The sequence below is a fragment of the Acartia tonsa genome, chromosome 15 (assembly GCF_053477335.1).
Source record: "Acartia tonsa isolate MP-2025a chromosome 15, ASM5347733v1, whole genome shotgun sequence".
Lineage (NCBI taxonomy): Eukaryota > Metazoa > Arthropoda > Copepoda > Calanoida > Acartiidae > Acartia > Acartia tonsa.
Genome location: NC_137274.1, coordinates 5,851,559 through 5,872,915, shown reverse-complemented (window position 1 = coordinate 5,872,915; position 21,357 = coordinate 5,851,559). Strand labels below are relative to the sequence as shown.

At 30.0% G+C, this 21,357-nt stretch overlaps 1 protein-coding gene across 1 annotated transcript in view; it reads right to left on the bottom strand.

Moving 5' to 3' along the window:
* Positions 1-17,675, bottom strand: part of LOC145307101 (macrophage mannose receptor 1-like) — a 41,337-nt gene extending 23,662 nt beyond the window's left edge. Inside the window, exons 1-10 of the mRNA XM_080149436.1 lie at positions 17,615-17,675; positions 15,857-15,883; positions 9,036-9,155; positions 8,343-8,438; positions 7,616-7,680; positions 7,063-7,141; positions 5,249-5,275; positions 4,483-4,605; positions 1,572-1,646; positions 1,020-1,084 (exon numbers count right to left, since the gene is read on the bottom strand). Of these exons, the coding sequence (XP_080005562.1) occupies positions 1,020-1,084; positions 1,572-1,646; positions 4,483-4,605; positions 5,249-5,275; positions 7,063-7,141; positions 7,616-7,680; positions 8,343-8,438; positions 9,036-9,155; positions 15,857-15,883; positions 17,615-17,651 (714 nt within the window). The 5' untranslated portion in view covers positions 17,652-17,675. The remainder of the gene's footprint in view (positions 1-1,019; positions 1,085-1,571; positions 1,647-4,482; positions 4,606-5,248; positions 5,276-7,062; positions 7,142-7,615; positions 7,681-8,342; positions 8,439-9,035; positions 9,156-15,856; positions 15,884-17,614) is intronic.
* Positions 17,676-21,357: the final 3,682 nt, after the last annotated feature.

The window sequence follows — 21,357 nt, the reverse complement described above, 5'->3', positions numbered from 1 at the left end:
TAAGTTTAGTAATTATACGTCGGCAAGAGTTGCTTTTATTAGAATATCTGGTCTGTGTCGGTCGTGGTGTCCGGTCAAAGTCGGTTGGGTAGCAAAAAAAATTTTAAAAAATTCTAAATAAATCTTAATTTCTACATTATGACTTTTGTGTATAAGGTAGAAACCTAAAATTTTTTTGGTGAATACTTAGATATCAATGACCATCTGAGAAAAGTGGTGTTATGACCGTTTGACCGCTCCCTGACCGACTTTATGACCGATTTTTGTCCGGCTTTTACTACAGACATATATCATGAATATCGTGGCTTCTATTACAGCTAGAGACATATAATTTTTTTTGGTAAATCCTTGAGCAATAATAAACAGATAAAAATATTAATTTGCGCCACCAATCGCCGTTTTACCGCCGTAACCGCCGAAAATGGCGGTTTCCGTTATTTGCCGTTTTTCGGCGATGATCAGAAAAAGAAATTTTTTTGTTATGAAAAATAAAAGTTCGTCCTAAAATTTGGTCTTCCTAGCTGCAAAATTGGCCGCTCTACAGCTGTTTTAAAATTTAGCGGCTGGCCGCTAAAAAGCGGCTAAGGAGCGGTCTGACTGCTATGACTAGAAAAAGTAATTTTCTCTAAAAATACACATGAACCACCAGAAAAAAATTTTACGTCTTTATCTGTACCAGGAGCCGAGATAGAGGGGGGGGGCTCTTTGAGCCCCCCCCCCCCCTCGATCTATTAAGGTGGGAATTGGGGCCCGATCTGTAAGGGTTAAGTTCCAGGCCTCGTTGGCAGGCTAATATCCTTGTATATCAAATTACCCAAACCTACCAGGGCAAAATAACTAGTATAAACTACAATAACATGTGTATATATAGACCTCTTCCCTTTATTGTAATATGTAAACCCTAGAGGAATATTTGTGTGGTCCACAGCTCAGTTATGTAGAAGTACTGTAAGATACTATTCAATGCAGTTCGATATTAGTTTTTGTTAAGTGTCTAGTTTATCTTCAAATTTGTTTACCGCCATACACTTCCTAGAAGTGTCACTTGAACTAGGTTCACCAGGATTCCAGAAAGAGAATGTTACTAAATATTACAAAAAAATTAATGTAATACAAATGTGTAAGGGAATTAAATCTAAAATTTAATTTGTATGTTATACAAGTAGAAATTAAGCTGAAAGATAAAGAAAAACTTAAATTCCTATGTACTGTATATTAAAGTAACAGGATGTCTTCCAGTAAGTTTATATGATTGCTAAGATGATTATTTTAAAATTATGTTACAACTTATAATTTAAAATTTATAAGTCTAAAAACATTTGGCTACCACACATTGAATTGTATAGCTTTATAAAGAGGAGTAAAAATTTTGTTGAATCAGAACTATGGCTTCCTGTTGCTCCAAAATCAACCCACCCTAATTGATATGGCCCCCCATTTGAGATATGGACAAAGATAAATGCTAATATAAGTGTACAGAAATTCTAAAATATTTTGATTTAAATGAAGCTACTTTAAATATATCCATTTTTTTCTTATCCAATCACAGAATAAATTTATAAAAATAATACCTGTAGAATTATCTGTCCACAATGCATCTCTGAGACCTAGCCAGACAGAAGAAAATCCACTTCCTTGTAAAAGACCTAAATAATATAATAAAAATATAGATAAACATGATTTATATACATATAGACATTAATTCTATATGGAGTATCAGTAGTATTTAAGGCAAAGCTTTCCTATAACTTTCAAAAGAGCTTTCCAAAAAGTATAGCTCTTATTGTTAGTTTAAAATGTTATAATTGATCTATTCATTTTAAATTTAAGATGATTCCTGTAAAAATTAGGTATGATGAAGATAGCATTTCTATTGTATAATTGTACCTAAAAGTAAAATTTAAATGAGATGATTTGCAACTTTTTTTTGAAAAAAAAATAGTTTTGTATACAATATGATTATCGTATTCAGCTGATTTTTGTATTTTTGCAACTTTTCATGTATTGTAGTACAGGGGATGGTCTGTAGAAAAGCTTTGCTCCGTGTAAATTATGCTAAGATCAATTCCACACAAAGTTAATATTAAATATTGCAGCTAAAATATAAAAATACTGTACAATATTATTTTACTTTTACTTTCAAGATGAAACTAGTCTCCTCTTATTAAAATAGTTGAGACCTCTGATCAAAATTGAATCAACGCTCTGAAACAAAAATGATTTCCTTCAACCACCATCCTGAAGAAGAATTTGCCCTATGACCAACTTCACGCCGCCCCTGACAAAAACTGGTCCTCTTGTGGCTTACAAGACCAAGAAGAAATATCTCAAGAAAGAAAAATCTTTTACCCAACCTCGATGGAACTTTTGGTGATGCTGTCTATGAATATTTTTAAAAAATATTATTGTGTACAAAAAATCTTCCAAAATATTTGAAAAAATCTTTTATTATTGTAATTTTTTTTAAACTTTAGTTTTACATTGACATCTGAAGAGTGCAAACATGCACAAAACAATTTGTAATGTCTGAATAAATATGTAAAATTCATATTTTCTTTGTGAGTTAACCTCATAGCACAGTGCAAATTAAGGTGCTTTGACTTTTGCGTAAGAACCTAAATTGGGACATATTGCATTTCATTACCCTAGGTTAGGTAACTTCATTACACTTTTTAATAAAATCTAAAATGCAGCGGTTTTTCAGAAAATTAAATTTGAAAATTTCAAGTTCAATTTTCACCCACTAGGAGTTATTACATATTCATGACAAGAAAAGCAAAGATTATTTATTTAAAATGTTGAACAACTTTGCTTTTATAAAGTTCTTTATAAAACTACTCCTGAAGTGAGTTAATTAATGGCCATTTTTATCAATTGCTTTGCTAAGGTCACGGAAATTAAGCCTTAAATAAATCATATATAGAGAGGTTTTATGACTGACTTTATAAAATCAAAGTTGTTCAAAATTTTAAATAAATAATCTTTGCTTTTCTTGTCATGATTATGCGGTAACTCCTAGTGGGTGAAAATTGAATTTGAAATTTTCAAATTAAATTTTCTGAAAAACCGCTGCATTTTAGACTTTATTGAAAAGTGTAATGAAGTTACCTAACCTAGGGTAATGAAATGTACTATGTCCCTATTTAGGTTCTGACACTAAAGTCAAAGCACCTTTGAAGGCACTGTGCATAGAGAGAGAGAGAGAGAGAGAGCAAGATTTCTTCTTCCTTCTGTCATGAATTTCAAATTGGCATTTTATATATTTATCATATTTTCTTCTTTAAACAGTTTTGATGGTTGTGCCTTTTTTATGCTATTTAAAAAACCAAAAAATTCTCAATCTATTCTGACTGCAAATCTTCATAAACCAGTTTAAATGTTCTTATATGATGCATTCATTATTCAGTTTGCCAATCAAAAGTTGATCAGAATTATTATGTTCAGAAAATTTTAAAATCTTTTCATCTTATTGAATTATTGTTATCTTTTAAGCAATATTTATAATGTTTTATCTTTAATTGTCATAAATCTATCAATATAAATAAACTTAGTTACAAATTCTGGGTCACTTTAAAATACACACACCTTGTGTTACTTAATTTAAGGCTAATTAGTATATAACTTGCTCCAGACTTTTCCTGTCATGATTTTATATTTAGCTTCACTTTTATAGATGTTATCCTTTTTTGAAACAATGTCATGTCATTTAATTTTTTCATACTAGAATCTCTATTTAAATTGGTAAGAAGGGGTTAAAAAAATCTGAAGAAAAAATTTACAAATGGAATTGTCCTATAAAAAGTTTCATTGAAATGTAGAACTCAGTTTTTCTGTGCTTAACAAATATGAAACTATAACTTATTGTTTTGTTAGATGAAGTATTGAGACACATGCTGGAGTTGAAATTTTTAATATTATCATCCTGGCAGGCACAGAGTGCATACACAAACCTGGCAGAGTAATCCAGGTAAATAGCTATGTTTTTACTTCAAAATTTGCAGAAATATTCAGTTATGCTACAAAACAAAATAAAATATTTTTATATGGTTCTTGTGACTTTGAAATGAGGGAAAAGTTTAAAAAGGAGATTTTTCTATTGATTTTATGGTTTTCATACATTTATTTGCATAATTTTAATAATGTCATTAGTTTTCCATGAAATAGAAAGATATTAAAAAACTTATAAAGGAACTGTTTTAGTATCTTAGGTTAAAAAAGCTCTGTTTTGAAAGCATTTTGAGAGAGTTATGGCCAAATATATGATTGAACATATAAAAAACTTACAGACTTTATGTCTAAATATTCATCAATATTGAAACAACTATTAATTTTATAATCTAGTTCTATCTTCTAATGTTTAAAAGAAAAAAATTCGAGGGAAAACAAACTTTATATCTTTGGTTTATAGTATTTTTTTAAATAAAAAAAATTTGTACCTCCCTCTTTGTGTACAAATCATTATATTCAATAATTTTTACCAACCTCTTACAAATTCCCATTCTTGAGATGTCCTGATAGAGGCTAGTTCAGCTCCTTCTGACTCACATTTTAATTTTGCATCATTCCAGGTTCTTCTTTGATCTTTTAACAGTTTGTATCTATTTCCTTTATATAAATAAATTCGATTATAATATGTTTTATTACATATTATCTTACCTATGCAATAATAATTTACCCTAGAAAAATATTTATTTTTGGAGACATAAATAGTATACTTTATAATTAACCTCTTTACTTTAATTCTTTATTTTATTTATTTTCAGAAAGTGCATATATTAGGAATATAGACACCACTTCCTATAAAACTTAAAAGGCTAGTCTACAAGTCAGTGTTTCTTTAGGCTTATTAAAGATATTCAAATACAATCTCCTTGGCCAGCCTAAAGCCTAGTTCACAAAAGACAAAGGTCGACCTCTGGAAATTTTAGGTCGACCTATAGAAGCTTTAGATTGACCGATTTTATAAAGGTATTTGTTGGTTGCACTTGTTTAGGTTGACCTACAGAAAAAATCGGTCAACCTTTAAAAGTTATTTGTGAACTGGGCATAAGAAATTTTATGATCTTTATATATCTTATGATAATATTTTATCATCATAAGACCGTGAAACAAAAAAAGGAGAGTAGGTAACCCTTGATTATAGGACCCCCTTCTCATTGTCATAGAGTGAGGGGGAAAGGGGTCATTAACAGATTCAAATACTGCGCTCTTGTGATCTATTAAGGTCCTAATCTTAAATTTTAATTACCTGTAGTAGAATCAAAAGTGTATCCAGCTGAAATATTAAACAAGGATGACAACATCCATAAGTATAACATCCGAAGCACAAATATTGTGGATGGGAATACGTAGAAGTAGATTTAAAGTGTATTTATTAAAATCAATAATAGATTTACTGGAGAAAATAAACATGAAACCTTGTTTTATTTTGTATGATGAAGATGGTTAAAGTAAATTACACACTAGATGCACATAACAATGGGAAAAAATATTTTGAAACTGTTAATGCAAAAAAGTTTTAAAATTGGACCAAAAATGCCAAAGATATGGGGAAATATATCAACATTTAAAAATAGCCATTGTATCTTTTCTTAAAACGCCAGAAATTTAATTTTAATATCTTAAACTGAAAATTTATGAAAATTGGACCATAAACACCAAAGATATGGGTAAAAATGTAAAAAATATAAAAATGGCTAAAAACCTGCAAAAAAGGCAGTCTGACTGTCATTGTTGTTTTCTTCAAACGACAGGAAATTTATTTTTGATATCTCTAAATGAAAAAATTTTGAAAATCGGACCATAAACACCAAAGATATGGGGAAAAATGTGAAAAATATAAAAATAGCCAAAAACCTGCAAGAAGGCAGTCTGACCGTGATTGTTGTTTTCTTCAAATGATGGGAAATTTAATTTTGATATCTTTAACAAAACACTTTTTGAAAATCGGACCATAAACACCAAAGATATTGGGAAAATTTGGAAAATATAAAAAATAGCCTAAAACCTGCTAAAAAGCAGTCCGACCGCCATTGATGTTAAATAGTTAATTGTGCTCCTTAATGATGGGAATGTTGTCAAAAATTTCAGCTCTCTATCTTTTATAGGAGCCGAGAAAATCACGTTTCCCCCAATTCATTAATTATGGACGGACAGACGGACAGACGGACAGACGGACAGACGGACAGATGGACGGACAAACGGACAGACATTGTGAATTATAGAGTAGCTTTGCTACTAATAATATTAAATTAGCATTTCTATTCTAAAATACTTTTAAAATTCTCATATACAATTGGAAATAAGCTACTAGGTAGGAGAAAAGGGGAGTGATAAATCAGGGTTTGGCAGCCCCACTAAATCCTCATATTATTTCTGAAGGATCTAAAGTGTATCCAGCTGAAATACCTTATTAGGATGTTTGTCCGTCTTGTGTCTGTGTTTCTGTCTGTAATGAATGTTCTTGATAAAATCTGGTATACAGACATAGAAGTAACAGAATGTTTATCTGCCTGTCTGTAACATAAGTATGTTTGTATGATTATTTTCAACCATACGTCCCTTAATTACTGCTAAATCAATACTTTTTTACTCCTCAAAGAATATATTTAGATGGTTTAAAGCTATCATATATCATGAACAATTATCAATACAAAGTAGAAGGATGTTTATTTAAGTGTCAGTGCATCTTACTCTTGATATTTTGCTTGATTTTTATTATTATTACCCTCATCGTACAACCCATGGCCTGGCTAATGTGTAGCTATTTAAAATTTTTAATAAAATTTTCTATATTGAGGTTATATATACTTTTAGCACAGTTATGTAAAGAAAACAATTTTAAATGAAACTTAAAGATTTTTAGTTGGAAAAACTTAATTTTGTATGTTATAGAGAGAAAACTGTTCTGAGTGCATAAATAGAGCTTAAATCTTCAATGATATTAAAAACTTTTTTTATCATAAAATATCTAATTAAAATTATATCTATCAATGTCAAAAGTAAATATTTTCTTTGTCCATAAATCATGTTTAAGTACACAATTCAAGTATCTGAAATTACCTGGTATCTTACACACCGGATTGCGTTTGTGAAGAGAACAAGGGGTATCACCCCATCTCCAGCTCCAAGAATAATATGCCTGAAAATTTAAAAGCTAATATATAATCATATATATGTTCTAGCATTATAAGCAAGTTTTTTTATAGACTTAATATCAATGAAAATAGTGTACTGTGAAATAATTCTGAGAAACAAATTAAGTTGTGCTAATTATGAAGCCAAGAATTGTGAATCAATGTTCAAGGAAGGATATCTTTTCCAAAAAGTGTGTGTCAATCACTAAACCCCCCACCCACCTTATTTCTAAGTTAAATTAGGATAAATGAGGGGAGAAGGAGTAATTTTCTTTTTGCCTTGCAGGGTGCTGTAACCCTGTTGTGCATTACCCAATAAAACCAGACCTAATCAATAAACAAACAAACTAATGATTAACCCCACTTATTTTGAATTAAATTCAAAATTCAGTTATCATAGAATTACTTTAAGATACCAGTCAATACAATTCAATATTAGTTTTTGTTAAAATATCTAGTTTATCTTCAAATTTGTTTACCCACATACAGTTGTGTTCAGTGTTATTTGGAAAAGGTCTACCAGTATGCCAGTTATCCCATGTTACTAAATTAAGAAAATAAACTTTAATGAGAATAAAATACTCTAAAATATCATAGATGTAATATAAGTAAAAGTTTAGTTGAAGGATAGTTTAATAAACAAAAACATAATTTCATCTATCCTATATACTAATGTAACGGAATGTCTTTCAGTAAATGTATATGATCTTTCCGGGAGTATATCTTTGGTTATAAAAAGATTTTAGGCTTATTGATATGGCTCTCTCTTGGAAATATTATATATTTATCATTATCTATGTCTACCTTATTGCTAACTAGCGGCTTCGCCCCTAGCCTCTAGGGGCTTTGCCCCAAGAGGTTTAATCAAACCATTTTTTTGTATTTTAGATTTAAAGAAAAATTTGTAAAAAAAATTTGGGGGGGGGGGTAGTTGACCCCACTATTTTAATTTTAGTTTTAAAAAGAAAAAAAAAAATATTTTTTTGGGGGTTGTTTTTCATTTTTTTAGGGGGGTTGGGGGTGTCCCACCCCCCAAGAAAATAGTTATAAACCTTCCGGGGCCTATGGGAAGCTACCCTGTAAAGGAGAACCCGATCGGGTCAGCGGTTAGCGAGATCCTTCGCTACAAACAGACAGACAAACAAACAGACAGACAGACACTGTACTACTTTGTATTATAGATTTCAGAATACATTTAGATAATACCTGGAGATCCATCTGTCCATACCCATGTTCCTTCTACATCAGCATCCCTAGCCCCCAACCACACACCTATTAACCCACCACTCTTTAGGATTAGATCTAAATAATAATATAACAATGTAGATAGATATGATATTAATTCTATTTGGAGTTTCAGTAGTAAGCAAAGATTTTCTAGAAATAGGGTCAATTTGTATTTACGATGTCTGTCTGAAATGGTTAGTTTCATTGTAAATTTAGGCAAGTTAGAATTGACCTATGGATTTTAAGCTCTCATGGTGATTCCTGTAAGCATTACAACCATTACAAAAAAGTATGTTGTTCCATTTAAATATGTTGATTTGCAACTTTTTTGACAACAATTTTTTTTTCAGTTAAAGAGCTATATTTTCACTTCAAAATTTGCAAAAATATTCAGTTATTGTACAAAATAATATGAAATATGGGTGTTCAAGTCGGTTTTGTTTCAAGGTTTGATCCTGCAGGTCCTGATCCTTCAGTTTTCCAGCAATCTTTAACTGGCTCCTCTGACTGTAATGATTGACTTAAAAATAAGTTCTGATATTTTCTTGCTTACTTTGGTTGGCTGGCAAAAGTTTACTATACTTTTTTAGCAATGCTTTGAGTTTGCAACATCTACATTTTTGTAAAGTCCTCTAAATTTACAAATCATTTTTAAAAATATTTTTTACAAACCTTTTATGAATTCCCATTCTTGAGATGTTCTGATAGAGGCAAGTTCTGCTCCTTCTGATTCACATTTTAATTTTGCATCATCCCATAGCACTAGATCTTTTAACACTTTGTAACTATTTCCTTTATAAAAATTAGAATATATGAAATGGTATATAGATTTACACATGCAATAATAATTTTAGCCAAGAAACATATCTATATATGGAGAGAGACATAAATAGAATACTTTATAACAAACCTCTTTACTTTATTTCATTTATTTTATTTATTCTTAGAAAGTGCATAGATAAGGAATTTAGAGACCACTTCCTATGAAATTTAAAAGACTAGTCTACAAGTCAGTGTTTCTTTTATAAAAGATATTCAAACATAATCTTCTCGGGCAACCTAAGAAGTTTTATGATCTTTAATTATCTTATGAGATAAAATCAACCTTATTCGACGTTCACTCAAAGCCCCAAAAATAATGGACTTAAAAGTGTATTAAACTGTATATAAGACATTTGCGAATATATTGATACCATTAATTTGCCTCTTAAATCAAAAAAAGTATGTTTTTTAATATTTTTCTCTTGCTACAAATCAAATTTCAAATTTGAGTCACCAAAAATCCTAAACTAATTTTTGCTCTAGAAGAATCAATTTTTGGAGTTAGAAAGTGCTTAATACCTCATTTTAATCGCCTGGCATTGCTTTATAATATATAGGAAATAACTTGGTTGTTTATAGAACAGCTGACTAAAAAATCGAGGTTTTGTGATAAACCCACTTTAGTTGTTGCTCCATAAATGATATTTTTTTTCCTAATTTTTTTGGCTGTAAAGAAGCTTTATATATTCATATAACATCCACCTAAATTTGACTTTTGGTATTTTATTTATAACATCACCAGAGGGAATTGAATTTTGGAAAAAAATATCAATTTATATTTTACACTCCTATGCATTGTTCTTGTTCTTGTTTCTAAAAAATTATTAAAAAGAGAATTATTTAATGCTTCTATAGGTATGTTTATCATTTTTCTAGGCTAAATATAACTATAATTACACCATTTTAAAATTAGACATCATAACATATTAACACAATTATTGAATCGGTCTGTATTATTATGCTGGCAACCCTTAAAACAGCTGCATTTCATTATCCTATTATATAAAGTAGTAAGCTTTCTTGTCTTCAGCTTAAGATTTCGACAATTACAGTACCTATTGAGTTCTCTGTTTTATGGAAGCTTCTTATAGGTCCCTGGATAGTTTTGGAATTTTGAAAAAAATATCAATTAATATTTTACACTGCTATGCATTGTTCTCGTTCTTGTTTCTAAAAAATATTTTATAATTAAAAAGAGAATTATCTAACCCTTACAGATCGGGGGGGGGGGGCTCCAAGAGCCCCCCCCCTCTAGTTTTTTCGATCTCATTTTTTTTGTAGGTAAGATGGAGTGCTGTGACTTTATGACTTTTTAAGTTTAGTAATTATACGTCAGCATGAGTTGATTTTATTAGGATGTCTGGTCTGTGTCGGTCGTGGTGTCCGGTCAAAGTCGGTTGGGTAGCACCAAAATTATAAACAAATTCAAAAAAAATCTTAATTTCTACATTATGACTTTTGTGTATAAGGAGAAACCTAAAATTTTTTTGGTGAATACTTAGATATCAATGACCTTCTGAGAAAAAATGTGTTATGACCGTTTGACCGCTCCCTGACCGACTTTATGACCGATTTTTGACTGGCTTTTACTACAGACATATATCATGAATATCATGGCTTCTATTACAGCTAGAGTCCTTTAATTTTTTTTGGTAAATTCTTGAGCAACATCAAACAGATAAAAATATTAATCAGCGCCGCCAACAGCCATTTTACCGCCGTAACCGCGGAAATTGGCAGTTTCCGTTATTTGCCGTTTTTTGGCGATGATCAGAAAAAGTAATTTTTTTGATATGAAAAATAAAAGTTCGCCCTAAAATTTGGTCATCCTAGCTGCAAAATTGGCCGCTCTACAGCTGTTTTAAAATTTAGCGGCTGGCCGCTAAAAAGCGGCTAAGGAGCGGCCTGGCTGCTATGACTAGAAAAAGTAATTTTCTCTAAAAAAAACACATGAACCACCAGAAAAAAATTTTACGTCTTTATCTGTAACAGGAGCCGAGATAGAGGCTAAATATAACTATAATTTCAGTATTTTTTAAACATCATTATATTCAAGTTATTGTAATTTTAAATAAATATCAATATCAAGAACTATTGGAACAATTTTTACCTTGCAAAACAAGGTGTTATAAAGTGTAAGATCCCTCACAATACCTATCTGTCTGTCTATAATGCATTACACATGTAATGCTAATAAAGAGGATGCTATAAGAGTGCTATTATAATGTTAAAATTACAATAACTTGAATATAATGATGTTTAAAAAATACTGAAATTATAGTTATATTTAGACTAGAAAAATGATAAACATACCTATAGAAGCATTAAATAATTCTCTTTTTAATTATAAAATATTTTTTAGAAACAAGAACGAGAACAATGCATAGCAGTGTAAAATATAAATTGATATTTTTTTCAAAATTCCAAAACTATCCAGGGACCTATAAGAAGCTTCCATAAAACAGAGAACTCAATACGTACTGAAATTGTCAAAATCTTAAGCTGAAGACAAGAAAGCTTACTACTTTATATAATAGGATAATGAAATGCAGCTGTTTTAAGGGTTGCCAGCTTAATAATACAGACCGATTCAATAATTGTGTTAATATGTTATGATGTCTAACTTTAAAATTGTGTAATTATAGTTATATTTAGCCTAGAAAAATGATAAACATACCTATAGAAGCATTAAATAATTCTCTTTTTAATAATATAAATATTTTTTAGAAGCAAGAACAAGAACAATGCATAGGAGTGTAAAATATAAATTGATATTTTTTTCCAAAATTCAATTTCCTCTGGTGATGTTATAAATAAAAAACCAAAAGTCAAATTTAGGTGGATGTTATATGAATATATAAAGCTTCTTTACAGCCAAAAAAATTGGGAAAAAAAATATCATTTATGGAGCAACAACTAAAGTAGGTTTATCACAAAACCTCGATTTTTTAGTCAGCTGTTCTATAAACAACCAAGTTATTTCCTATATATTATAAAGCAATGCCAGGCGATTAAAATGATGTATTAAGCACTTTCTAACACCAAAAATTGATTCTTCTAGAGCAAAAATTAGTTTAGGATTTTTGGTGACTCAAATTTGAAATTTGATTTGTAGCAAGAGAAAAATATTAAAAAACATACTTTTTTTGATTTAAGAGGCAATTTAATGGTATCAATATATTCGCAAATGTCTTATATACAGTTTAATACACTTTTAAGTCCATTATTTTTGGGGCTTTGAGTGAACGTTGAATAAGGTTGATTTTATCTCTTATAATAATATTTTATCATCATAAGACCATGAAACAAAAAAAGGAGAGTAGGTAACCCTTAACTTTAGGACCCCCTTCTTGTTGTCATAGACACACCCCACCCGAAGGCGTGTTAGGTTAGAAAAAAAAAACCGTGGAAACGGTTTACACATGATGTACCGGGACCTTATGGTGGTTTCAGAACATGCTTTCCATAAATTGAATTAGTAGCTTCCCATAGTAGAAAATTTTAAAATTACTTTTTGTGATCAAATTTTACTTTCATTTTTAGAGTACCTTCACCTAACCTCCTTTATTGTCTTATTTTGTCTTTCATATTCATCATGCAAATTCGCTCACATTACGGTTGAATTGACAGATATTGGAGCTTTCTAAAAAGGTATCTAACAATTTTCTAGCTCTAATACTTTTTGAGATATTGTATTTCTAAGTATTGCTGTAAAATCATCTTTTACACAACAAAAAGGTGAAAAATAAAATTAGATATTTTAGAGAAAATTACAAGTATCTTCATGTAAATCTCTCTAATATTGCTTCAAATTGACCAAATTGGACAGTTAAGGTGCCTAAAACTTTCTACATTCAATGGACAATCCAAATACATACTTTTTAAGGCTTTAAGTTGACAGGAGGATGCTAAAATGTAATATCAAAGAGACAAATGTAATTTAATTTTAATTAAAAATCACTTGTAAGACATTTTTTAAATATAAAAGGTGTTTTAAGGAACAAGAAACTCTATCTAATAATGATTTAATATTTTTAAACATCTCAGTACTAGTTTAGAGTAACTAATGGTGTATATTAACAAAATAATTGTTGCCTAAGAATAAATTGTTTCTTTTATTATTAGTGAGATCATCCATGAAAGTCTTTTAATTACTATGTTTTCTTAGTTTAGATGGCAAAAACTAATTTTGTTTCACGAGGTTGTAAAGAATTTAACAGGCCAATCAACTATTCTTAGATAAAAATTACTAGAATTAGTAAATTACATTTGTAAACTGCTTAGAAATGCTTAAAATTCTAAGCAATTTTTGGTTTATTTACAATGATTATGTCTATTTTTTTTAAAGATATGCTTCTATTTGTTCAAAATATCAAATGATTGTGTTTTATTGACTTTCTAATTACAAAGTGACAACTTTATACACCATAAGTTATCTTAAAATCCTTGCTAGAGTCTATTAAATATCAATTTATTTTTAAAAAACAAAAATTAATTTTTCCTTTAGTATTTTCAAAAATCACTTCAGCCTACTCCTATTGGCTTATATAGTCTTTGTAAATATGAATTGTCCATTGAATGTAGATAGTTTTAGGTACCTTAAATGTCCAATTTGGTCAATTTGGAGCAATATTAGAGAGATTTACATGAAGATACTTGTAATTTTTTCTAAAATAACTAATTTTATGTTTCACCTTTTTGTTGTGTAAAAGATGATTTTACACCAAAACTTTAAAATAAGATATCTCAAAAAGTATTAGAGCTAGAAATTTGTTAGATACCTTTTTAGAAAGCTCCAATATCTGTTATTTCAACTGAAATGTGAGAGAATTTGCATGATAAACATGAAAGACAAAATAAGGCAATAAAGGAGGTTAGGTGAAGGTACTCTAAAAATAAAAGTAAAATTTGATAACCAAAAGTAATTATAAAATTATCTACTATGGGAAGCTACTAATTCAATTTAGGGAAAGCATGTTCTGAAACCACCATAAGGTCCTGGTACTGCCTGTGTAAACTGTTTCCACGGGGTTTTTTTTCTAACCTAATACACGCCACAGTGTGATCTTTTGAAAAAAATCGGGACATCCAAAAAATCTAAAATCGACTTTTATCTATCCTAGGACCTAATAATGGCTGTAAGTAGACAGCTAGAAAATTTTTTTAAAAATATTAATTTTTGCGGGTTTATGCCATTTTTAAAAAAGGTAGTGAAAAATTTCTTTTCAGTTTTGATGATTTTCCAGATTTTTTTACACAATTTTTTCAAAGCAACAAAAATTACATTTATGTTCATCTTATGAAAAAAAAAAATTTATTGAGGTACTTTTCAGATACCTGTACCAATGTCTAATTAAAGAAAAAATTTTAAAAAATATTTTTTTGGTGGTGTAAATTGACATTTTGTGAGAAAATTTCACCAAAAATATTAAGATTTTTAACCCAAAAAAATCAGTTTTCTCCATTTTACCCAAAAACGGACAGGAGGCCCCGGGTTTTGCAATTATAATATCAATATACAACATGTATTGTGTATAAAACAGTTTTCACAACCTGGGGCCTCTTGTCCGTTTTTGAGTAATTGAGCATTTTACATTGCATGGTTTGAACAATTTCGTTCTTGTTAATTTCAAATTTTCCCCCGTTAGAGGAGAAAGGAGTCATTTTAGAGCCCAAAGTCATCTCTGCAATATTTTCAAACTTTTTGAGGCGGATCTTCCTTTACTTCTGCATCATTTGCCTCTGGCGAACCGTTTTGCCGTTATTTGCCGCCGTTGGCGTGATTTTTAACGATTTTTGCCGTTCTCGCGGTTTTAATGGACATTTAAGGGATAAAGGAGTCGTTAAATAAAGATGACTTATAAATACTTTTATTTTAGCAATTAAATTTGCTAAATTTCATGTGTCCTAAAAAAATTTGTAGTTCTAACTGGTTTTGGTCCAGCAGAAATTCAAATATGGGGATTAATTATAATATTGCAAAAACATTATATACGCATCAGAGAGAGAGAGAGAAATATACGCTTGAGAGAGAATAATTTAAGTAATTATGCTTATATTCTTATACAAACTTTAAATGAAGATAGCTAGACTTAGAATAAAGGTATTAACACAAAATCAAAAGTGTTTTGAAAATTATGTTATTGTTGTTTATATCTGTAAAAAAATATTTGAAAACATGTCTTATTAGTGTCCTATTTTACTTATACTGGACCTACCTAAAAATGCCGGGACTCGAACTGGGTGCACCTGACGCTATATTCTTGTTCACAAACATTGTTTGCATTGCAGAAATATTTAAATAGACGTTGATTTTGTTAAAATATTCCTATCCTAACTAAAGTTATGAAGATTTATAGATTTTTTAAAAATAGGGTAGCTTCGCTCCTCCAAAACAGCAAGACGTACTTACCAAATGCACATCAGAAGTTAACAGAGGCAAAATTTAAGTTATTTCCGAGTTAAAGCAAAAGAAATTACATCATTTCTTCAAATACAAGCTTATTTATTGAAGTTTACTTTTGTCTACTCTAAATGTCCCGTTTTTTGGCAAAAGATCGCACTGTGCACGCCTTCGGGTGGGTTGTGTAGAGTGAGGGGGTTATTCACGCCTTCAAATTATCCAAGCTCTCCTAGGTCCTACAAAGGGTCTAATCTTAAATTTTAATTACCTGTGGTAGAATCTAAAGTGTATCCAGCTGAAATATTATATAATATTAAAATAGAATTTCTATTCTACAATACTTCAAAATATTCAAATACAATTTGCAAAAAGTAATAGATAAAGAAAAGAGGTTGATAAATTATATTTGTTTAGCAGTTAGAAAGATCATTCAATACACATAGACAAACAGACATCCTGTTATTTTGTATATTTGTAATAAATGTTTTTAATAATGTTTTAAAAGCAAAAGGATTTGAATATGAATTCTTAGTTATGAATTAATTAGTTATCCTGGATTGTTGGATCTGACGTTAAAGTGACATGGACTAAAGTGTGTTACCTTTTTTTATGTTTTCTTATTATTTGGCCACAACTTGGTCAAAAATACTCAAAAATCAGACCTTTTTCGACCAAAGATACTCAAATGTTCCCTTTACAAGCCCAATCAATCAGTTTTGAGATATCTTTATATTTCAAGGAAAATTGATGAAAATACTAGAAAACGGCAAATTTGGGTGTTACCTTTTATATGCACAGATACCATAAAATCAACAGAAAAAATACTTATTTTTACTTTTCTGTCATTTTTAAAATTTGATTCTGTTAAATTGGCTGTTCTTGAAGGGATTTATGCATTGATTATACTGAAACATAATATTGGGCAGAAATTAATGTATTTCAAAGAAAGAAATTTTGGAAAATAAGAAATTCGACCTCTATCACTTCAGAGGACAGCGGCCAACCTCCAGTTGACAGGATGTAGTTAAATACTTGTTAGCAATAATAATTAGCCCAAAAAGTAAAACAAAATTGTTTTTTAATATGTTAAAAAAATGATAATCTAAATCTTAATTTTGGTGATGATGATCTTAAAGCCGCTCTTGCTGTTGGTGATGATGACCCAGATTGTATCCAAATACATGAGCATTATGACAACTTATCTATTAAACTATGATCCGATTTTTGTATTTGTAGCATTCTCCAATCAACAGAAATCCGAAAACATACAATCATGGTTTTTAAATTCTCCAATTCATAAGGTAAATATAGTAGTTTTTAAAAGATGGATATATTTCTTGTTATAACTTTTAATTGGAGGCTGCTACAAATACAAAAATTGGACCATAGTTCAATAGATGAGTTGTCATGAGCGTCTTTCAGATCATCATCCACAAAATTCAGATTTAGATTATCATTTTTTTACCATATTAAAAAACTTTTTGTTTTAATTTTTGGGCTAATTATTATTGTTAACAAGTATTTAACTACATCCTGTCAACTGGAGGTTTGCAGCTGTCCTCTGAAGTGATAGAGGTCGAATTTCTTATTTTCAAAATTTTCTTTCTTTAAAATACATTAATTTCTGCCCAATATTATGTTTCAGTATATTTCAATGCATAAATCCCTTCAAGAATAGCCAATTTAACAGAATCAAACTTTTAAAATGACAGAAAAGTAAAAATAAGTATTTTTTCTGTTGATTCTATGGTATCTGTGCATATAAAAGGTAACACCCAAATTTGCCGTTTTCTAGTATTTTCATCAATTTTCCTTGAAATATAAAGATATTTTAAAACTGATTGATTGGGCTTGTAAAGGAACCATTTGAGTATCTTCGGTCAAAAAAGGTCTGATTTGTGAGCATTTTTGACCAAGTTGTGACTAAATAATAATAAAACATAAAAAAGGTAACACACTTTATATAAGGTACCATTGGTGCTACTAAAGGAATCTAGACTTTCTATAATAAAAGAAGAATACTTACTTGTACAGTGCCCCGTATCAAACAATACACCAAGCATAACAATAAAGGCTAATATTCCTCTCATCCTAAATAATAAGAATCATATTTATTTTCAAAGGATAAAATAAGTAAACTTCACAAATTGAATGCTTTAGCCCGGACCTTTAGCCAGCTTATACCAACAATGAAAATCACAAAGCTTATACGTCATTTTCATCTGTCGTTGGAGTGCACATAGTAAAATTGACGATGTTTACATTTTAGTTTAGATTTATTACACTTTTTGGTTATACCAGAGCCAACAATTTTCATTAAAAATAATATTTTTAATTAATTCTATGGTTTAAAATAGATTTTTTTATCTTATTTTTTAACAGAATAAAGAATAACATGCAATGTAACTCATTTAGGTAGGACTTCAGAACAAGTTCGATCAATCAAAAAGTTTTTTTTTCATTCGATTTTTGGCCAAATAATCAAGCCTTTGATAATATGATTCTATGTGCCAAATACTTTTTTCTAGGAGCCATTTCTCTTGGGATGGTAATAAAAAGTTATAACCCTTCCCTAGACTAATAAAAAATTAATTGTAAAGGAGAACCATATCGGTTCAGTGGTTAGCAAAATGCTTCGCTCTGTACAAAAAAAATGCTTTCTAAAATGGGAATCCTTTTATATACTTTCTCATTATTTTTGGTCTTTGGATGGTTCTTAACATTTGGCTAGAGATATACAAGGTGTTTTTTTTTATTGGACAAAAGTATTGCTTAATATAACCCACTTGCCATTGACAGAAATTAATAATCTATATCTTAATTTCTTCATTAGGTTGGAACATTTTGCATAAGAAAAAAATTTGACCAATGACCAAGCATGACCAATTTAAAGAGTGTGCAAAAATGCGTGCATTTTAAAAAATCAAATTGCGCGGCTTGTGTTAATAGTAGAAAAATGTTACACATACCGTTAGAATTGTCACAAACTCTAGTTTTTGGAAACATATGTATCACATGCTATTTGTAGTATAGAAGCTACGTTGGTAAATGTAAGAAAGGTTAAAAAGTTTTAAGTAAGTTGGGCCATTTTACCACGTATTAACATATTAACACAAGCCGCGCAATTTGAATTTTAAAAATGCATGCATTTTTGCACACTCTTTAAATTGGTCACGATCCAAAAATCTTTCAAAAGTAGGTACTTGAAAAAAACGGTTTTTAATGCATAATTTGTTGAAAATCGCCAAGTATTCTTTTTTTATACCCTATAAAGAAATTAAGATATAGATTTTAAATTTCTGTCAATGGCAAGTGGGTTATATTAAGCAATACTTTTGTCCAATAAAAAAAAACACCTTGTATATCTCTAGCCAAATGTTAAGAACCTATTAAAAAAACACCCTGTATGTATCTTTACCTACAATGTCCAGACCCTGTTTTTTATTGGATTTTTTACAAACAGTTATTAATAAAGTAAAAATTAACCCATAACAACAGCTAGGCCCCTTTTCAGACCATGAGTTAGAAAAAACTGGAGGGGAAAAGGACAACTCCCCCTCCCCTACCCCCACCAAAAAAAAACCGCCGTTACAGATTAAATTATCTGAAAATCACAGTTGTTAGATTTATACAAGGCTCTTATTTCACTGATATAAACCCAATAGGACATAAATGATTTGAATTCACTTAAATATAAAACTAACAAAAACAATTACAATAAACTAACAAAAGGTTTAAACAGCTTAATTTAGAAAATAAAGTTTAACCCTTAACGGTCGGGGGGGGGGCGTTGAACGCCCCCCCATTCGTTTTTTTCTATCTCATTTTCTGTGTGTAAAAGATGAAGAGCCCAAACTGCTTGACTTTTTAAGTATGGGTATGACACATAACTGAGAGTTGGAATTTTTTGAATATCTCCATCCTGGCGGGCACAGGATGCCAGCAAACCTGACAGGGTCATCCAGGTAAAGAGCAAAAATATTTTTTTTGACTAAAACAAAGCATTTTATCATACCAAAATACTAAAAAATCCTCTAGTAGTACATCCTTATATAAAATACAGGTGTTCAAGTCATTTTCAGGTTCCAGGTATGATCCTGCAGTTCCTGATCCTCCAGGTCTCCAGAAATCTTTAAAAGGCTCCTGTGGCCGCAATTTTTTACTTAGAGACTTCAAATTTTAAACTTAAGCTTTTCTTACATGTCTACATAACGTATTAAAATTTCATGAAGATCCGCCGCCGTTTTCCTGCCGACCGCCGACTGCGGCGGCTGGCAGCTGCCAAGTACAGCTGCGGCCGCTGAAATTTATATTTTGATATTTCTAATGTAAAATTTACATAAAGATAAACATTTTCTGGAAAAAATTTTTCTTCTAGCTTCAAAAATAAGAAAATTACAGCCGTTTGAAATTTTTAAGTAAAAAAGGACCTAAAAACAAAGGTTGTTAAATAAAAGGGTGAAGGAAGCGAAAATTGACTTACACTTATAAAAGGTCGGAAATTCATTATCAAACAGGGGACTTGCACAAAAAAATTTAGTCCTTTAGCTCTAATAGGAACTGAGATAATAAGGGGGGGCGTTGAACGCCCCCCCCCCCCCCCGACTGATTAAGGTGCGGCAAGGGGCCCGACTGTAAAGGGTTAATGAAACAAATTTGTGTATAGAATATAGGTCTATACATTTATACCATGAACTAAAAATAAAAGTATTACAAAAATAATAAGGAGGACAACATCCATAAGTAGCGAAGCATAACATCTTTTATGAAATATATAAACATATATATCTGCTATCAAAGAAAAAATAGAGAGAGAAGATACAAAACTAAAAATCAATAAACCTAAAAAAAATTGTCTTTAGAAGTTGTAAAATGAAAAGCATCTTAAAAGCATTCACCTTAGATTTTGTATACATAATTATGGTGCATGATTAAGAGAATATTGGCAAGAAGTTTTAGTTGTGTATCTTTTTTAGGAGCCTAGAAAATATGTTGTAAAAAGAAAAAGCAGATAAAAAGATGCTTAAGTTAAGTTCTCATGATTCTTCCTTGATTATGCTCTATATTAATGGGATTGTTGACAAGAAGTCTCAGCTTTCTATCTTTCACAGGAGCTGAGAAAATCAGTTTGGAAAAATTGAAAATTATGATTCATATTGATGGAAATTTCAGCCTTCTAACTATTATAGGAGCTGAGTAAATGCCATTTCCCCCATAGCATTACTGACAAAGTGAATTATAGAGTAGCTTCACTACTAAAAATCACACACTTGTTTTAAAAGCATAATTTGTTCAAAGCCATGAAATATTATTTTATGATATAAAACTCACAATGAAGAAAATAAGATACTAATGTCTAATTTCTTTCAAGTGTAAATAGGTTAAATTAAGCAATACTTTTGTAATTTTGGTAGTACGAGAGACATATATTAAAGAAAAAAACATTTTTCAGCTGTAATTTGGTGAGTTAGAAAATTAGTACGAGGCGTAACAAAATTGATACGAACTAAAATTTGTACAAGGCACAAAAAATGAATACAACAAATTAAAAAGAAAAAATTTAGGACCCCTTGGAAATTACATATGATAAAAATTGGTACAAAGCGAGGCAAATGTACCCAGGTTATACATTATATAGGTAGAATTTTTTTGTATTATGAAAAACTTGCTACACTGAAATTGATTAAATTTGGTATACTGTTGTCTATAAGTTAGATTTTGTAATAATTTAAATAGAACATTTTAAAATACCAAAAGGAACAAAAATGA